General features: G+C 35.4%; 2 protein-coding genes across 2 annotated transcripts in view; one reads left to right on the top strand and one right to left on the bottom strand.

Annotated features, from left to right (window-relative positions):
- Positions 1–20691, top strand: part of LOC123688603 — a 28363-nt gene that overhangs the window by 1380 nt on the left and 6292 nt on the right. The gene's annotated exons all lie outside the window — the stretch shown is intronic.
- On the bottom strand, positions 638–20021 carry LOC123688595. The gene is made up of 6 exons (XM_045627183.1): positions 19756–20021; positions 5236–5531; positions 3965–4081; positions 1938–2315; positions 1602–1779; positions 638–1124 (listed from the first exon to the last, which is right to left on the bottom strand). Exons 1-6 carry the CDS (start codon positions 19774–19776, stop codon positions 903–905), a joined length of 1212 nt encoding a protein of 403 aa, XP_045483139.1. The 5' UTR covers positions 19777–20021; the 3' UTR covers positions 638–902.

Below are 20691 nucleotides of genomic sequence, written 5' to 3'. Positions count from 1 at the left end.
GATATTATTACTCTATTGGAAATTGTACTAAATATTGTACTTATTTTTCTTTTCATCAATTATATCCAAGTATCCGCCGTTTTATTTATTATTTTTCACCATGAATGTTGCTTAAGCTAAAAAACGGAAGATTTTCCTTGTTTACGTGGGATTCTGCTTTTTCGAAGTACCCGTGGAGGAGGTAGTTAGGTTATTTGTCCGCTGGGTGGCGCTCCGCAGTAATTCATACTGACTAGCGTCTGCCAGCGTTGCCTGCTATTTCGTTTGTTTGTCATCTTGGGTAGAATTATGCGGTACTGATGATCCCTAATAAGGGTGAAACCGGTATATCGCTATTCTCCCTTGATGACACGCATTCTCCTTGTGTTGCTTTCGATTATGATTCCTACGTGGTGGCGTGGAGACCTTCTGTCTGACAATGGTTATGTTGATGGCAGTTTCCTATTGCTGATACATTGACCAGATAAATGGTTAATATCGTATGATATTACTACTCTATTGCAAATTGTACTAAATATTGTACTTATTTTTCTTTTCATCAATTATTTCCAAGTATCAGCCGTTTTATTTGTTAGCATCTCAATTCATCATTTGGGAATGAGTTAAATTAGGAGCTTTGAAGGATTAATTCGAAACAGACGATGTTATTATTTTATTTATGGAATAGTCTTACAGTCCTAAATATATCCTTTACTACCCAAGTCAGAAGTGAAATATCTTAACAATTGGAGCATTATCAAAATATTTTACTTCACAATCATAACAAAATATACTATGTACATTTATTGCGTTGAATCGGTAAATAATTGTTAAATACATTGAAATTGAACAGTCTCGTAGGTTGTATTTTATGTAGAACTCGATTGTGTGCCATTACTTCAAGCTTGAAATATGGTTTTAGCCTACAAATCTTGACTAGGCAATTTTCTTCTGACATATTTGTTGAAGTAATCTGGTCTCCAGCATTTGCAAGATCCAGGAATGAGGAACCAATCGTAATAGAGTCTGACCTGGAAGCATCCTAGAGCATCCACACCATCGCAATGGGTCGGCCTTGCTGTGGTTGTGTGTTCCACAGGGGCCGCTTGTAGGCCTGCTCTTTTGTGCAGATATTGTTGGTAATTCTGCGAAAAATAGATTAAATCAAATAATTTACTATTATGAATTTCTGTTTAATATTTGCAGAAATTGATGGTATATTATGTATTTAGTGAGCAAAAACGAACATTTCTAAGGAGTGGGGAAGTTTGACGCAACATAGAAAAACTATAGTGTGCGACACTTGCGAAAACCACATTTCTTACTGGTGTAAGTTTAACTATAGTTTTCTACGATTGTGAACAGCCAGTAAGCATTTACAAAACAAAATTATAACACTTATTTGAACTGAATTAAGACTCAATTTCATTGATCTATTACTATGCATAATTATTGTGCACAGTCCCTACAGTGACAAATGGTTCCATATGGATTTACACTGTTCGTTATAATGTGTGGTTTTTGCTCATAACATGCAGAATCTTTTGTTTTTAATTTAAATGATAATATGTATAGAAGGCTATATTTCATAGCAGTCATAGAAAATATATATAGAGTTATACCTGGAAATCTTGCACAGATGGTGGTTGTGAAGCTGCTATAGGACTTCGTTGTGGGTTTGTTGTATCACTGCTACTGAGAACAGTGTCTGGATAAAATATCTCTGCTACTAACAAACTAGACCATCTTGGTGATGACAAGCAACCACCATCCAAATAGTGGCATCTAGACTGCAAACATCTGAAAAAAGTAAAATTAATAAAATGTTTTGCTTAATTTTTGGTTCTCCTGTCAGTGTTCGGAATCCAAACAAATAAATTGTAAATATAGAAAATAACTACAATAAATGGCCCCTTACGTTGCTATAACCACAAAATATATTTTTCTTATTATCTCACCTCGTCACTTCTATAGTTTGTGTGAAATACCCTTCATAAGGGATCTGCACCACATATCTCCAAACTCCTTGATAATTTTTGGCGAATACAGGAGTTGCGTACTCCACTTTAGCTGGGCAAGGAGTCGGGGGACCTTCGTATCTTGGTGGGGGACCTGCGTTTTCATCCCTCCTCTCCAGGGGAAGATGCCCGACTGTTTGTACGACTGTAGTGGGTTGGGTTTCGCCATTGATAGCTTTGTAGAGCATACAGAAAACTCCTCCTTGGTCGCAGAACTTCCGGGCTTGTCTTGGCTGTTCTGCAGTCTTTTTAGATGTCGTTTCGTTTTTGGCTTCTTGTTTTATTTCTCTTTTTGTGCGGTCATTGCTGCCTGCGATTCTGAAAGGGACATATAATAATAATATTTATTTTACCCAACAGGAAATTTCCCAATAACAGGGTAACATATTGACAATGGATAATATGAACAATTATTCAAACAAAATTACATATTCAATGATACAACAATAAACAATAACCGCCCCGAACTAAAAAAACAAATTAAACTTAAGTTCATCAGCAGCCCTGCACAATCGATAGACCGGAGCTTGCTCAAGTATGTTAGTCCGAGGTTAAGGGAGTCGAAAAGTTGATGTGGTCCTCGTTTCAATTCTTGGTACACGAATGTCAACCCTGGACAGTAGGTGAGCTGAATCAATTCTTCCAGTGAAAAGCTTTTGCGCAAATTTAGCGCACTATCGCTTCTGTCTCTCCTGCAACGTTGAAATTCGCATTTCCCGCATGATCTCCGACAAATCCGCACCACGTTCAGGATACCTGCCGGTCTTTCTATATTCAGCACACTTCAAGAATTTTCTATGAATGCGTTCAAGTGATGTTAGGTGGGAACCAAACCAAGTTGACGTACTCTAACTTGCTGATGACAAGAGAAAAATAGAGAATTCTGAGGACTGAAACATCAGGGAACTCCCTGGAACACCGGAACACAAAGCCTAAAGATCGACTAGGAGGAACAAAGCTGAACGTCGAATCAAATAACACCCCCAAATCGCGAAACCGATCTCCACTAGCGATAAGACAATTACCAATAGAATAATTGAAGGTGAGAGGATGTGAGCTTCTCGTGAAAGTCACCTTAAAACACTTTTGTATATTTAAAATGAGTCTACTGCGCGAGCACCAAACTTTAACTAACTCCAAGCTGGACTGGAGCAGCTCCAAATCAGCAATTCCGCGTATCCTCAGGTAAAGTTTGGAGTCATCTGCATAGGCCAAGGCTAAGCAACTGAGAAGAGCCAGAAGATCGTTGATAAAAATTATGAATAAGAATGGTCCAAGATTAGATCCTTGCGGCACACCAGATGACAGATAAAATTCAAAAGACTTGAGGCCATTATAAAACACATGCCTCATTCTTCCCTCCAAGTAAGATCTCATCAGGTCGACATATGCTGCACTGAGGCCAAAAAAAGAAAGTTTATTCAGCAACATACAGTGATCAACCGAGTCGAAGGCTCGTGATAAGTCTGTATAAATCAGGCTCGTGCCACAAACTTCCACACTCGCGAGAAAAGTTGGACTTTCCCCACTTGTTGCACAATATACTATTTCCTACAAGACACACATGTTCTCATGAATCTATAATTATTGCAGTCCTAATTGATTGATACAGAACTAATCAATCGATCCATATGTTGTTATATGCAGGGAAAACTTCTAATGCAAGTTTATGTTGGCCAATCTGAAGATTGTTGCCTGTACTAGCACCTTCGGTAGGATAAATAGTAAACTTATGAATATCTCACTTTCTTCTGTTGAGTGATATATTATCATTTCCAATTGAAAACAAAAGTCAAGTTGCACTACACACTAAGTGGTAATTAGTCAGTGAATTGTTGTATGTTTCTAGCAATTAGTGATATATCTCAAACAAGTGAAATTATTACAGGATGATAATCGTAATGCGCATTGCATCAACTGCACAATTCACATTCAGGGTACCTACGATTTTCTGGAATTCTACTCACGTGTTTTGTGAAATGAAGTCGTCTTGAAGTTGGGCTACTTTTGGCAAGGTTTCATCCGCCTTGAGAATTGGTAATGTTCTGCTCAGATACTTCAAGGTCATGTTCCTTATCAGTTCACTGGAAATAGAAAGACATTATTAGAATTGAAATGGGTTTTCAATCGTAATATTGGGTGAACAACCTAGTAGATTTGAAGGACGACTGTTAAAACTTTTGATGAAGCAACAAGTTCTCGAAAGAAAAAAAAATATGGTGCGAATGTTTTAAGCGGTTTAGAGCGCTTGTCTCCGAACCAATTGCTCTATTATTTCTTGACAATGATTGATGGAAAACTTGAAGACTCCTTGTGTAATAACGGATGTTTTTTTCGAGGTATATAACTTTAAGTTGGCATTACTGTTCAAGATGGCGAACAATTTAACAGCTGTCAAGTGATTTATTCTCAGTTTGGTTTGGCAATTCATCATGAATAGACTCACGCCTGAACAACGCTTGCAAATTGTGCAATTTCATTTCGAAAATAATGGTTCTGTGCGGAATACGTATCGCGCACTACGTCCATTTTATTTTGTTTAGCGATGAAGCGCACTTCTGGATGAATGGCTACGTCAACAAACAAAACTGCCGCATTTGGAGTGAAGCTAATCCTCAAGTGCATGTCGAAACACCGTTACATCCAGAAAAACTGACTGTTTGGTGCGCTTTATGGGCTGGTGGAATCACTGGTCCGTACTTCTTCAAAAACGATGATGGCCAGAACGTTACAGTCAATGGTGATCGGTATAGAGCCATGATTACTAACTTTTTCATTCCTGAATTGAACAACCAGGAGCTGTGGTTCCAACAAGACGGCGCAACATGTCACACAGCTCGTGCCACAATCGATTTATTGAAAGACACGTTTGGTGACCGCCTAATTTCACGTTTTGGACCTGTGAATTGGCCTCCAAGATCTTGTGATTTAACACCGCTAGACTACTTTCTGTGGGGATATGAAAAGTCATTGGTCTATGCGGATAAGCCACAATCCCTTGACCATTTGGAAGACAACATTCGCCGTGTTATTGCCGATAAACGGCCACAAATGTTGAAAAAAGTCATCGAAAATTGGACGTCCAGATTGGACTACATCCGAGCCAGAAATCATATTCAAAATGTAATGCCACAAGATTATCTTGCGGATAAATAAAATTCATGTCAATCGAATAATCCATCGTTGTTTTATTGCAATTTAAAGTTCTATAGCTCTAAAAAAAACACCCTTTACTTACAATGGATATGGTGACCCTAGGATATTTTGACCCATTGGATTCCTTGGAATGAAACCCTTGTTGAGATCCCCGCAAAGGTTGTTGTGTGACATGTGTGGGGTCTTATCACTGTCCTCCCTACAATCCACACTGGCGAAATTGTACGGTGGAGGCCTCACAGTGGGAGGTTCTGCATTTGGTGACTCCACAAAAGCGTAATAACCCTCTGGTGGTTCTTCGGAGCTCGAAGTTGTTATCGAGTTGCCGGAGGAATTCTCTGACGGCAACTCCGCTCGTGTGGCCAGGAATAAGAGATTCTGCGAAAAGAGTTTGAAGATTAGAATGAATCGAATGAAGTGAGATAAGCAGTGGATAAATAATTGTAGAAAACATTATTGCAGGTTTCCATATTTTAGGGATTAGGACTAGATTAGTTCGTCGAAGGGAACGGCTTTGAAATTTCTCTCCCTAACGATAAGAAGTTGCCCAACGATCTTTTTATCGTCTACCCAGGATTGTATACGCCATTGAAGTGAATATGCAAAACACCTCTTGGGATCTGGGTAGAGCCAGGTTGGTAAAGTTAATCAGGGAACAAGTGACAAGGAGAGAAAATGAAGAGAAGTGATGTAAGAAATATTGAACACAATAAATTATTTTTTCTACATTCATGCAAAAAGCAGAACTTTATTGAACTATATTTAGTGGAAAAAGAAGTTCTTTATTGCACTAGTGCAATAAAGTTTTTATTGCACTCATCTGTCATTCTACTTCAACGTGCTGTCATCATGACAAACAAATATTTCAGCCTGAAGGAAATAACGATGTACATCAGTTACCAAGTACTAGTACGTTTACAGCAGTAACAAATCAAGAAGTGGATTTAAAAAGTACTTCACTACGAAATATTCATATTGAAAATTGCACTAATTGTTCATTCACTTTCAACATTGAGGGTAAAAATAAAGTTTGAGTTAAATTGTTCGTAACGTATTAGTTCCTGTTTCAATGCAAATCGATATTAATAATAAAGTATTCAAGTTGCGCTTTTCATTTTACTACACCTAGTGCCGCACCTTAATGAATCATTTTTTGCTTTTTGCATGAACGTAGAAAAAATATTGTATGCAACTCGTGCAAAAATTGTTTATTGCACTTGTTGCATAAATAACTATGATTCATTTCCAGTATGGAGCACATACAGGTAATTTAATACCCAGAAAAATGTGAGAAGGAAACGCCAAGATGTTATACCTACCCGATTCGAAAATTTTATGGTCAACGGTATGTAGATACAACCAATGACTCGCTGAAATCATCTTTCACTCCTTCAGAAGAAGTCGCGAAGAAAGCACTTCTGAAAACGGTAATGGCAGTGGTTTTAACAGCTCATACCGGCTAATTCAGGTTAATCACCGCCAACTGCAATTACCGCCATTTGTTTATATAAGTCGTGTGACTAGCGTATAGACTCGTTTTGAAAGCGTTTTCTGCAAAAACGTCGGCCTTCTTGGAAATCCGAATAGGAAAAAGTTGCATTGTAAGCTGGGTGAAAACGGACGTGTATATGGAAACTTGGTATTCAAATTTAAAATCATTGTATTCGCGTATCTTGACTATTATATTAACAGCAGTTTTTGAAAAATTCCATTCACTGATGGCCACAGTTCTCGATTTTTTTTCTGGGTTCGATTGAATTTGGGTCAGAACATTGATATCGTTAATAGACTTGTTTTTTCTTACATACACACCATTAAATTTGGATGAGGGTCAAAATCACCTGAAAATCAGCTTTGAATGACATTGTATGACATATCGTTGAATTCAGCGTTAAAAGTTATTTCGAAAAATGTCATCAAATATGCAGGTCCGTATTGGAAAAAATGAGGTTGAGGGTGGCCCAGAGAGTACGAAACGTTGGATACGAAATCTGATTACGTCAAATTGAGGATAATTTACTGTCGAATAAAAAACCCTGTAACATTTTTTGATGATATTTGAAATAAAGTGGGAAAAAAAGAAAAATCAAAATGATATAATTTACTTTTCTTATGATATCTCAATAACCGGCCCTGATAATCTCGATTTGTTTGAACTGCTTGATAATGCTTATATGCATGCAACTTTTTCTCCATTTGACCGACCTTTTAACTCTTATGGTTTAAAAGTTACCAATACAATCCCATTGAAAAAGTGACCACCCTGTATACCAACGAACGTAGATAATCGTTAAACAACTGTAGGTATTATTGTCTCTTATTGCTATTTTTTAGGAACAACCTATACTTGATGACAACTCTATCTCGGCCTTTTCTGCAGTCATGGGGGTACTTAAGTGCAAATTACGTAGAAGTTACAACTACCGCTTTCTCATTCCTTATGGCCTTCCTTATCACACATTACGTTAACGATTAAATAATATTAATTATTTAATTGGCCGCATATCAACATTTGCGAGGTGTAACAGTAAACAAATTAACGGGAATACGATATGACACATCCCAATCCTCATCGGAGCTTTTCGTATTCGATAAGTGTAGTAAAACAGAGAGCGTTTTAACTCAATTTTTGAACATAACCCCACATTGGCAATATTGATTTTCCGCGCTTTTTTTTACTTTTGAAGCTGCCATCTTTTGACATTTTACAAGTAAAAACTACGACACTATCAGAAATGGAACGAAAAACGCTTCACAAATGCATAGAAATTGATTAAATTCACTACAAAAATGGCGAAAGTCGTAGTTTGCAAAACTAAAGCCCTTTTGACTATTCGAGAAGCATTTCTTTAATCTTTAATGGCTTACCTTGCTTTCTACAATGAAATAAACATTAAATTATACTCGTTTTTTTCATATCAAAATGAAATCCCTTATTGGAAAATCCTTTACAACAGTTCTGTTCTCAAATAAAAGCATAAGTTAACGAGAGCCCAAAAGCTCCTTACATTAAAATTTTTTGTTAGTTTTGTTCTTCATATATTCTAAAGGTTTATTTTATTTATCAGAGGTAAAGGAAAACTTGTTTATTTGGATTATTTGAATATTCAATAGTTTATTGGGTGATGGCACTCAATCGGTTTGTGTTATAAGAAAGGCCATTTTGAATTATCGCAGCCTTCCATTTGAAAACTGATTACTTAGCTTGCCAGGTGGTTCTTAAAATTTGAAACTCTGTGGTACTCAGAATAAGAGAGATAGGCCAAACACATGTTACATATTCGAAATCAGGGGAAAAAGAACTAGTCAAATATAGAGAAATATACAGGGTGTTCCATTTGACAAAATGAAGTTGCAATCAATATGTTGATCACCCTGTATATATTTCGTTTTGTGAAATCATTTTAAAAAACACTAGTCGATTTCTTGAAACTCTTGTAGAAAACATTTTTTTGTACCTCATTTAGTAACAAAGTTAAAGGGGGGTCAAATTATGGTGAAAAACCCGGTACATCGAATTTAGGACAATCTGTATCCATATTCAAATATATTCCCATAAAGGCGGCCAACCCAACAGGAATGTGAAGACGGCCTAAGGCGTTGTTGGATGACGGTGTTATTGACCCAAACAGATGGATGACGAAGGACGTAACCTGGGATCTCCAAGGTTAACGAAATGTAGGTCTTTGAGTCAACGGAGCCATTGAATTTGAATAATAATGTCTGATGTACTTTTCCGCTCCTCGTATGTCAGGTTTTTAAGAGCTTGTTCCCCGAACAGATCGGTCAACGTGTCTTTGATTTTAGACTTTTGTGCTGATGACGAATTCATCCTTAAATTCGACTCTATCCTTCCGTCCGCGAACACGATAACTCTCGAAAGACCTGGAAGCTTGAAATTTTTACGGTAAATTTGCGATGTCACATCCCAGATTCACAGGGTGTCCCAAATCTTCAAGGACCCCGGTTTCTTTTTTCGAAACAGAAAGCAGATCAAAGATATCTTGATTCGGTCTCAAGTTACAGGACGTTTCTGAAAAATGACCGTTTCTAATATTCTTGGTTGGAAAATGGCAAATTTCTTGAACAGGATATGGTAATGCAGCCGTAGCCATAGCAGCCATTTGGCTGATATCTTTTTACATCTTTAATGGCATACCTCTTTACAATGAAAAAAAATCATCAATTTGTCTTAAAATATACCTAGATACACGGTTTTTTCAATATCAGGACTTTTTGCTGAAAACTCTTTATTTCTGTGACCACAAACCAGAAATAACGGGTGTTTTTTTTCAAGGTATATAACATTAAGTTGGCATTACTGTTCAACATGGCGACCGATTTAATAGCTGTCAAGTGATTTATTCTCAGTTTGGTTTGGCAATTCATCATAAATAGACTCACGCCTGAACAACGCTTGCAAATAGTGCAATTTTATTTCGAAAATAATGGTTCTGTGCGGAATACGTATCGCGCACTTTTGATTAGCGATGAAGCGCACTTCTGGTTGAATGGCTACGTCAACAAACAAAACTGCCGCATTTGGAGTGAAGCTAATCCTCAAGTGTATGTCGAAACACCGTTACATCCTGAAAAACTGACTGTTTGGTGCGCTTTATGGGCTAGTGGAATCATTGGTCCGTACTTCTTCAAAAACGATGATGGCCAGAACGTTACAGTCAATGGTGATCGGTATAGAGCCATGATTACTAACTTTTTCATTCCTGAATTGAACAACCATGATGTCCAGGAGCTGTGGTTCCAACAAGACGGCGCAACATGTCACACAGCTCGTGCCACAATCGATTTATTGAAAGACACGTTTGGTGACCGCCTAATTTCACGTTTTGGACCTGTTAATTGGCCTCCAAGATCTTATGATTTGACACCGCTACACTACTTTCTGTGGGGCTATGTAAAGTCATTGGTCTATGCGGATAAGCCACAAACCCTTGACCATTTGGAAGACAACATTCGCCGTGTTTTGCCGATATACGGCCACAAATGTTGGAAAAAGTCATCGAAAATTGGACGTCCAGATTGGAATACATCCGAGCCAGCCGTGGCGGTCATATGCCAAAAATCATATTTAAAATGTAATGCCACAAGATTATCTTGCGGATAAATAAAATTCATGTCAATCGAATAATCCATCGTTGTTTTATTGCAATTTAAAGTTCTATAGCTCTAAACAAACACACATTAGTTAAGATTTTGAGTGCTGATATGAAATAACAATTGCAAGCTTCATTCATAATTTCGTGTGGATAACATCACCAGAAGAACTATAGCAAATTAAAAAAAAATTAATATTTTAGTGACAACAGATACCACTAAGTTGATATTTTGCAACTGAAGATAAAATAAAAATTTCAAACTTGCAAATTCCAATGCAAAATTCGAAGAAAATATCGACAAAATTTCAAACACGCCAACAATGCATGCGTCCCATTAAAAAAAATCGCGTATTAACAATAAATTGAAGTAATGGCACTTAATGTAAGCTGTTTATGTCATCATTGCCATTTTTCATTGCTTCCCGTCAATCTATTTCGTCTTGAGTGAATTAATATTCAGTACTTTCGTTTTACTGGACGTTTTTGTGAGTCAACGGCGTATGAAACCGTCATGGATTGGTAAACATTTTTTTTCCATCAGTTCTGAAGTATCTCATGAGTATCTCGCCAAGATCTAAGGAAATGCTGAATGAACATCGAATGTAAAAGAAGATAACAGTAAAATTCCTTTAGTTGTTAAAAGTGGAGATATATAATGGTTTCGGCAAAAGATTAGATTTATGTTGAGCAATTAAACAAATACAAAGAACTTTCACCGACGGCTTCGATTCAAGGCGGTAAATTATTCTAATAAATGTAATATTATCAAGTGTGATATCTTAGTTCAGAGAAGCTAGTAGGCACATATTTCAGAAACGGAATATTTCTGTCAAATGGAGAAAAGCTACAAATTTTGCATAAAGCCTAGGAGACACAAAACCTTCTATCTCAATAATATTTACACATTCAAACTTGTCGAAATAAGCCTTATTAAGACTGAGAAGAATGTGAGATATGCAACTTTTCTAAAACACATTCTTGAAAAAGACAAGGAAGGAACTTTTGGACTTATCAACTATCAAATTATTTTACCATCTATTATCATATCGTGATTTTTCTTTCGAATCATCCATTTAAATGCTTTTCACAGCAGAATTGTCTAATATTTCGAGTATCAGTGTACCTACATATAAGAAATTCAAAAGAATCTGGGTACGATTTTAATATGCTTAAGTTTTGAGAACGGTGACTGCAAAAATGTTCACAACTTTCGTAGTTAACATTAACAATTCAATGCATTGTTGAAGCATGTGTCGTTCCATTTTAAGCAATGGCGTAGTTTTTACTTGTCAAATTAATGTCAACAGATGACAGTTTCAAAAGTGACAAATGTTCAGATAGCGCGGGCTATTTAAAATGAAATTTGTTATTGGAAAACCCTTTATACATAAAGGTCTACGTCGTGGCTGTTACAAGTGATTGAGTGAACGCATACCGAGAGACACGAAACTAAAAATGTTCCAAATGGCTTGAAATGCATTTTGGGAGTGTACCTACACTGAGAGAAATCCATATTTTTTATTAATAAAGCACTTATTTAGAGTTTAAACAATCAATGTAAAATTTGAATAAACTCTATTCTATTCTATTCTATTTATTCACAACTATTACAGCAGATTTATAATCGATATATTCATTAATAGTTGAATTATGCAATCAAAAAAGTTTATTAATAGAGAATAAAATTTTTGTTTACAAGGTATTTGATAATATTCAATATATTTCGGTGATAAATAATTTATATGAACTTACGTTATCTCCAGAAATAACATAAATTCAGTGTCAAAAAATTTTCAACTGGTAGTTAACGAACATTTGCTATTTATGAATAAACTCTTACAAGAAATCAATAATTTATTCACTCAGAATATAGGATTCATTAATAATTAACAAACTAACATAATTCTAGCGATCCAATCTGTGGAAAAGTTTAAGGACACATCCCTCAAAGAGAAGCGTATCTCCTTGAAGGATCTGTTCTTAACCTTTCATTTGTTTTGAATTTCCTTTTTAAACATAAAATCTGTGTTACTATGGGCTTATTGAACGCCGCTTAGCACATCTTAACTGAATTTTGGGTTTAGATCGTTTGTACCTGCTTAGTTATTAGTTATGTTGGCAGAACAATGGTTAGAGTAAACAGACGCAATCAAGATGACTAGGGTTCAAACCCGGATACCCTCAATATGAACTCTAAAAAATTACCTATTTTGACAAACGGTTCTTTTCAGACCCTAACAATCGGATAATAGAAACAACCAAAATAATTATCTAAGAAATACGTTAACCATTACTTAACTGAAATATTATTTTTACCTAATTATAAATGAGGTTTGTTAATTATTACTCAATTATATATTAACCTCAACTATATTTATCTCCTCCAAATGGATATTTCTTCAGCATTATTAATACAACTTATGCGTAAATAAATGAAGTGTAAAAATAAATTATGATTATTTATTGATGGGATTTCAAATGAATTATTTATTTCCATGCAACTAATATTTGTTTGTCCATATATCCAATAAATGATTTATTAACTATAATGCATTTTCGATAATATCAAATAAACACTTCTCTCAGTGTATCTACAGTTCAAAATCTAGGATCCCAAAGCTTCATCATGCCAAGAGTGATTACAAAGTTTCATCTGCCTTTGGTAGACTCGGAAGCAACATTTAAGACAATTGCGCAAATTAACCGCACTTAAAAACACCTAAAGTTTTCTGTCTAAGTGAATCGTGACTTAAACCTGGAAGTGCCACTTTCTGTGACCGATATTGCCCACTTAGTAAGTCAGAAAAACTTCTATGCATTTCTATTACGTAACGGCGAATTTCTCGCCATAGAAATATGTAACGATCTATCCCGGAAACGCTGTTTTTGTAGCGCACAAACGTGATATCCGGAATTATATTTGTTAAATAAGTGGATATCTGCCTGTGAGCCAGAAAATTAATACAGTTCGGGATGTGACGTAATGCCTGCGTGTATACAGTTGGCAGCAACGTTAGGTTTTAAAAAGTTGATGCATATATTAGAACATCGACTTCCTAATACATAGATTTACTTGAGATCAGATCTAGGTAATCGCGGTTATCTATGTGATACTAAAGGAGGGAAAATATTGGAAATGAAACCCTAACTCGAATTGACACTTAATGGTAAATAAAGGCTGTTTTTTTTAGAGCTATAGAACTTTAAATTGCAATAAAACAACGATGGATTATTCGATTGTCATGAATTTTATTTATCCGCAAGATAATCTTGTGGCATTACATTTTAAATATGATTTCTGGCATATGACCGCCATGGCTGGCTCGGATGTAGTCCAATCTGGACGTCTAATTTTCGATGACTTTTTCCAACATTTGTGTCCGTATATCGGTAATAACAAGGCGAATGTTGTCTTCCAAGTGGTCAAAGGTTTGTGGCTTATCCGCATAGACCAATGACTTTACATAGCCCCACAGAAAGTAGTCTAGCGGTGTTAAATCACAAGATCTTGGAGGCCAATTCACAGGTCCAAAACGTGAAATTTTCAACAATTTTCAGTGTATTTTCACCGCAAGTCTCTACGATGAGTGGATCCTGAGATATAGCCGCTTACCTCGCTTATTTGCCCACCCTGTACAATCCAATCTACCAGGATTATATCACGAAACTCCTTTCCTCCTTCCCTACCGGTTTTATGGTTTTTTTTCTTCACGAATTATCTATCTGTTTACCGTTCGATTGTTTTGTTTATTTTCATAATCGAAGTATTCGAAGCGTATCCATTAGAAGAAAGTGTGACAGGATTTCTTGGACAAATGGTAATCAATGGTTTTGAATAACAGACGTCGGGGAACATATGCGTGTTTATAAGATTATGACATTATATATTCGAGTATACGTCGTGCTTATAACAGATCTTTTTACTTTAGTATTGTATTTACGACGATTGCCGAGTTTTTATAGGTGAACACTTTCAGATATTGATTAGGCCTGGCTATTGAAATTTATGGTTCCTATTGTTCAATAAGACCAATTATATCTACATGGTAAGAGAGAAAAAAGTAATCGATTGTTATTTGGTTGTTTGGCAATTATACTGGAACAAGATTTTCTCGTTTATGGATATCTAGGTTCTCCAATTTTTACGTTAGTTCCTGTCAAAATGACTGTTACATTAATTCATAGAAAAAAGGCGAGATATGTATTATTTCAGTACAAAATATTATTTTCCTTTTTAATAAAGGTGCTTTTGAGACGAACACATTTTTTCGATGCTCTATTAGGCCAATTGAAAAGTCCCAGGTATGATGCACAAATGGAGGTGCTAGTAGAATTAAATCCATTTGATTTTTAGTTAGTACGAACCTTCAAACGATACGTGTCAAAATTTGACAGCAGTCCGACCATTAGTTTGTGAGATATTGCGTTGTGAGTGTATTTTGTCCTTAATCAACAAGATATTATCTTTCAAATGAGATCTAATTTGCTCAAAAATGTTGAGCCAAACTGAAGTTACATGCATTTCAATCAGTCAGATTTTTTCCTTTCACCTACCCTTATTTGATGTCGTAAAATCGAAAGTGACAATTGAAAAAGATAGAGAATTTTCCAAGGATTACAGTGATGATATTTTTTCTTCAACTTCAGATGAAACATTTTCGAGTAAAATTCATTTTTCTACTCGACGATAGCTATTACGCCCCCTAGCGGTAGAAGTATGAACTTCAAAACAATTTCCAGTGTATTTTCTTGTACACTTTAGTCATAAAAATTTTCAAAGCAAGTCTCTACGATGAGTGGATCCTGAGATATAGATGCTTACCTCGCTTATTTTCCCACCCTGTACACGTGCCGTTTTAAAAAAGTATAAAGATATTTAATTTCTGCACTCAGTGGATTCAATAACGTTATGTTATATTCACTGTTGATAGTTTTATCCTTGTAAAGATAGTCAATGAAGAATATACCATGCACGTCCCAAAATACAAAGATGTCTGCCTGCTGATGTATAAAATTTTGGTCGCTTTGGACCCCTTTCCATGCTGATGCAGACGAATAAACGAGTTTAATTTGTACAACATTTCTCCAGGAGTCATCAAGAATATCTGTGGGCTCTTCTTCAGAAACTATAAAGCTAATTCCATGAAATTAAGTCATTCCGCAGGGTTCAGTTCAAGTCCCGTTATAATACTTTCAGCTCTATATTCTCAAATGTCTGCTGATGATAGTATAATCTAATAAGCCTCTTGGTCATTCTCTTGAATATTCGAAACTAGCAATTCAAAAGAACTCATTGATCTCATTTCCATCTTCTATTTTTTAATACCGCGTGGGTATCAATTTGGTCTTGAGGAAGATTATATATTCCATGAGCTTCGTCTGAGAAACCAACATTTGATATCTCTAATTATTCAGAAACAGTAGCTAATTTATCATTTCCCAACGATTTTTGCCAAAAATTAGTCCTGCGTGTTCAGATAGAAACTAGATCTGTTTCTTCATTATAACTATTATTAAGAGTTTTGGAGCGATAGTTAGAATATACCTCTAATTCAAATTGTGAAATGACGTGCAAGTATCAGATACCTATACGGTTTCAAAATTGTATTCAGTTACGAAATAAGGTTGATGATCTGTCTTTAACTCTACTGCATCGATTATATAAATGGGTAAACACTACAAATTGAAGTGTTTTTTTAGTTTAGCTTAAACCCACTTCAATCGGAAAGTTGGCAAGACAATCAATGATAATGGATTTTGAGATTATTAAACATGATTTGCAATTAGCATAGATGAAATGTGAGTCACATTTGTAGGTGTTATAGGAAATGCAATTTGGTAATAGCTTTGAACTAGAGATTTCTTCTTGGATATCTGTAAATGTTCATGATTGCTTGAAGGGTGCTGAAGTTTAGTAACCACTGAATAGCTTATTAAATGAGTTTCTATATAGGAATTTCAGAAAATATTGAAATTTTCATTCTAAAAACAGAAAATAATACTTCATTCACAATCTTGTTTTTTATATCTTCAAAACCCCTTACTAAATTCGTGAGTTTGGAGGATCAAAAAGGTATACAGTACTCTGAGAATTTTTCGGGAATAGTACCTACATTATGTGGATATGTAAAGGGTGTTTTTTTTTCGAGGTATATAACATTAAGTTGGCATTACTGTTCAAGATGGCAACCGATTTAACATCTGTCAAGAGATTTATTCTCAGTTTGGTTTGGCAATCCATCATGAATAGACTCACGCCTGAACAACGCTTGCAAATAGTGCAATTTTGTTTCGAAAATAATGGTTCTGTGCGGAATATTTTGTTTAGCGATGAAGCGCACTTCTGGTTGAATGGCTACGTCAACAAACAAAACTGCCGCATTTGGAGTGAAGCTAATCCTCAAGTGTAGGTAGAAACACCGTTACATCCAGAAACACCGAATGTTTGGTGCGCTTTATGGGCTGGTGGAATCATTGGTCCGTACTTCTTCAAAAACGATGATGGCCAGAACGTTACAGTCAATGGTGATCGGTATAGAGCCATGATTACTAACTTTTTCATTCCTGAATTGAACAACCATGATGTCCAGGAGCTGTGGTTTCAACAAGACGGCGCAACATGTCACACAGCTCGTGCCACAATCGATTTATTGAAAGACACGTTTGGTGACCGCCGAATTTCAGGTTTTGGACCTGTGAATTGGCTTCCAAGATCTTGTGATTTAACACCGCTAGACTACTTTCTGTGGGGCTATGTAAAGTCATTGGTCGATGCGGATAAGCCACAAACCCTTGACCATTTGGAGTACAACATTCGCCGTGTTATTGCCGATATACGGCCACAAATGTTGGAAAAAGTCATCGAAAATTGGACGTCCATTAAAAAATTTGTATTAAACGAACCTTATATGTCACTTTACAAAAAATATGTTGCATGCAGTCGGCAATATTTTGAAAGTTATATCAATGCAGTATGGCAACAAATTTTTGTACCAAATTTCATGCAAATAGATAGTTTTCGAGAAAAGCTTTCGATCACTCTCCTCAATATTTTTATTCTACTTTAAATTCAAATAGAAAATTTGCATGATTGCAGGTTCAGTTTCGGTCTGATCTATAACTGTTGAAGATACAGGATCTAAAGTTTACGGTTTCAAGAGGCGTTTGTCAGAAACTCTGAATCAACCTACAATAATAATGACACAGCTTCTTTTCTGATTCAGCCAATTCAAGTATTGAAATTAGCATAGACAAGAAAATCGGAAACAGTTATCTTCATATTGTAAAAAGGTCAATGATATTTATTAATTCTTTTAAATGATACCTAATAAATCTTTATGATTGTTAACGAATTCTAACACTAACACACCTAGAATTGAGACATCTCCTTTTGGACCGTTACCAAAAGTTATTTCATTTAAAAATGGGCAAAATCCGCTTGCGTAATTTCGAAATGTTGTTTTGCTGATAATTTCAAAACTAAGGATTCGATAGTGTAAATATAAAATAAAATTTCGAACCTCATACAACATTTCATATTGAAAAAAATCAAGCATAATATTAAAAAAAAAATAATATTTCGTAACAAAGATCCTACTACGTTTAAATTCAGTTTATAGGTATATGTATACAGGGTTAGAACTATTTGAAGGGGCATTACAGGGATATCGAAAACCGTTAGAAATACAGGGTGGCTTAAATTACGAAAAAGTTGCGTTATTTAGGGATGAGTGTGTTGGTGTGAACAGATCCAAAATTCCTCCAATGATTGCCGAGATATCTTAAAAAAACTGAAAATCCAGATTTTCTCTTTTTCTGTATAACTCATACGTTTTTGGAGATAACTTCATGAAATTTGGTTTGTAGCCATTATCCATTGTAGAGATTCTAATGGTATATTCAGATTTTTTCTGTTTCACATTGTTTCAGAGACGCGATAGTCAATTTTTTTTCTTATGGCCGTCATATTTGTTCTCCTTATGTGGTGATAAAGAAAAAAATTAAGAATTCAACTCTACAAAAATATAGAGTCGTTACACAAATTTGAAGAGTTGTTATGTGAAATCATCACTTGACTATCGCCTCTCTGAAACAATGGAAAACAGAAAAAATCTGAAGATACCATTAGAATCTCTATAATTAATAATGGCTATAAACCAAATTTCTTGAAATTATCGTAGGTAATTGCACAAGTGCATCAAAATTACCGATAATTTTGCATGACAGCGTGTTGTCATAAAAACTGCATGAGTTCATTTTCATTTTTGGAGAAAGAGCCCGACACCGAAGGTGGAGGGCTCTTTCTCCAAAAATGAAAATGACCGAATGCAGTTTTTCAAAGAAAACACGCTGGAATGCGAAATTATCCGGTCATTTTGATGCACGAGTGTAATTCGGGGGAATATTTCCCGAATAAACTGTTCATTACTTGTCAAACTGATTTAGAATGGAATTGCCATAGATTCGAACTGTGTAAGATGCATAGAAACTATGCATCTATGAACAGAACAATTATCGCAGTGCAGTTTCGCTTCCTACAATGCAATTATCGCTGTAATTTTCGATAATTGTTCTCCATATACATAGAATTTTTGACAGGAGGGAAATATTCTCCAAAATCCAATGAGTTATACAGAAAAAAAAAAAGAAAATCTCGATTCTCAGTTTTTCCGAGATATCTCGGGCACCTAGACTCGATATTTTTGTAGAGCGTGATACATTGTTGAATTGGTAATTTTTTCTTTACCACCTCATAAGGAAAACCAAAATGTCGTCAATAATGAAAAAAAAGTGACTTTCGCGTCTGTGAAACAATGGAAAACAGAAAAAATCTGACGACACCATTAGAATCTCTATAATGGATGATAGCTACAAACCGAATTTCGTGAAGTTATCACCAGAAAGGAATGAGTTGTACAGAAAAAAAGAAATCTCGATTTTTAGAGTTTTCGAGATATTTTGGATCTGTTCAAACAACACACTGGTCCCTAAATAACGCAACTTTTTTGTACTTTAAGCCACTGTGTATCTCTATCGGTTTTCGATATCCCTGTAGTGCCCCTCTAAATAGTTCTAACCCTGTATAATATTTTTTACCGCAAAGCAGTAGTTCTTATAGTTCCAGAGATATGAATTTTTGAAATGTTCATCGGATTTTTTACATAAATAATTTAATTTTTTTTTTGTTACGTATCGAGATATTTGGCGTTAAATGAGGAAATAATAAACTATAATATTTTTTAAAACCCTCAAAATTTCATATTTCTTGAAGTCACAAACAAAATGAATTTTTTTGAATTTACCCATTGCCGGTCATCCCGAATATTGAATTTCAATTGAATTTTTTGTATCCTTCCAATGTTGCATACGATATAAGTGTAACACTGAAAGTTTTCCTTTCATATTCTCAAAATTGAAAAAAAAAAATTCAAAAAATGAATAAACGAAATTTTCCAGCCGAACTTAAATTCTACGAAAATACTCACCAACACCAACAATCTCTTCATATCGATCAAATCCTCCTGGGAGGAAAATAAACTACACTCTAACAAAAACCCAAATCACAATTTTCCGGATAACCCTACCGGATCAAAAAAAAAGTACAAATCTTCGCGCGAGACCGCAACTCGTTTTCTAGCGCCGCTGAAGAACTCGAAGATCGAACTGTACACCTCCGTCCGTCTGATTTTGCCCCGCACGGCAAAGTTCTGTAACCTAACGGTAACAGCATAGCTGGTCAACGCTTGTAGCATACACAAGACAAGAGAGTCTCTTTTTCCGATATCATTAGGTTAAAAGAACACCAAAAAGGAGTCGCTTGGCTTACTTTGCCGATTCGATCGGCTATGCGTTTAGTAGTACACATGTGCACACTAATTGTGCAACACCCTGTATGATTAAGATATGTCGGAATCGATTAGTATAGTGATGATTGAGGAAGGTTCTTCAGGTGGGTTTTTGCCTGTGTGTTCTACTTTAGAGATCATGCGAGCGGAACAGATTTTTTGAAAACAGGTGTCTTGAAGTGGTAATTTGACTTATGATGTAACGATAGAATCCTAACTGGCACAAATAAATAATACAATAATAAAAATAAATAAAAAAAACAATTCTGATTTTCTCCTTCTTCTTTACTTGTGGGGGTTGTATAACAATATGATATTTATATTTTTTAACTTTTCTAATCACCATCAATAAATACACTGCGCAAAAGAATTAACGTACATTATGGAAATCTCAAATTTATTCTACAACTGAAGGTGTTCTCAATGATAATTATTTTTATCAGAATTATGCATGCATATGTTATCCACTTTCAACGTTTTTCTTCAGTACATATGTTTTTTCCCAGCAAGAATAAAAAAGATGAGATTATCAGATTTTGAATGTATTGGCTCCATTCTGAAATCTCGATCAATTCT

This window comes from Harmonia axyridis, chromosome 1, assembly GCF_914767665.1.
Source record: "Harmonia axyridis chromosome 1, icHarAxyr1.1, whole genome shotgun sequence".
Lineage (NCBI taxonomy): Eukaryota > Metazoa > Arthropoda > Insecta > Coleoptera > Coccinellidae > Harmonia > Harmonia axyridis.
Note: the sequence above shows the minus strand (reverse complement) of the source record. Positions and strands in the feature narration are given on the sequence as shown.

What these genes read in the sequence shown, in the direction of transcription:
- LOC123688595 (XM_045627183.1), bottom strand. Translation starts at nt 19,776, where the DNA reads ATGAAGAGATTGTTGGTGTTG. An exon ending in TGAAGAGATTGTTGGTGTTG is followed by an intron (nt 5,532 to 19,755) that starts GTGAGTATTTTC and finishes CTCTTTTCGCAG; the next exon opens with AATCTCTTATTCCTGGCCAC. An exon ending in CAAACTATAGAAGTGACGAG is followed by an intron (nt 1,780 to 1,937) that starts GTGAGATAATAA and finishes TACTTTTTTCAG; the next exon opens with ATGTTTGCAGTCTAGATGCC.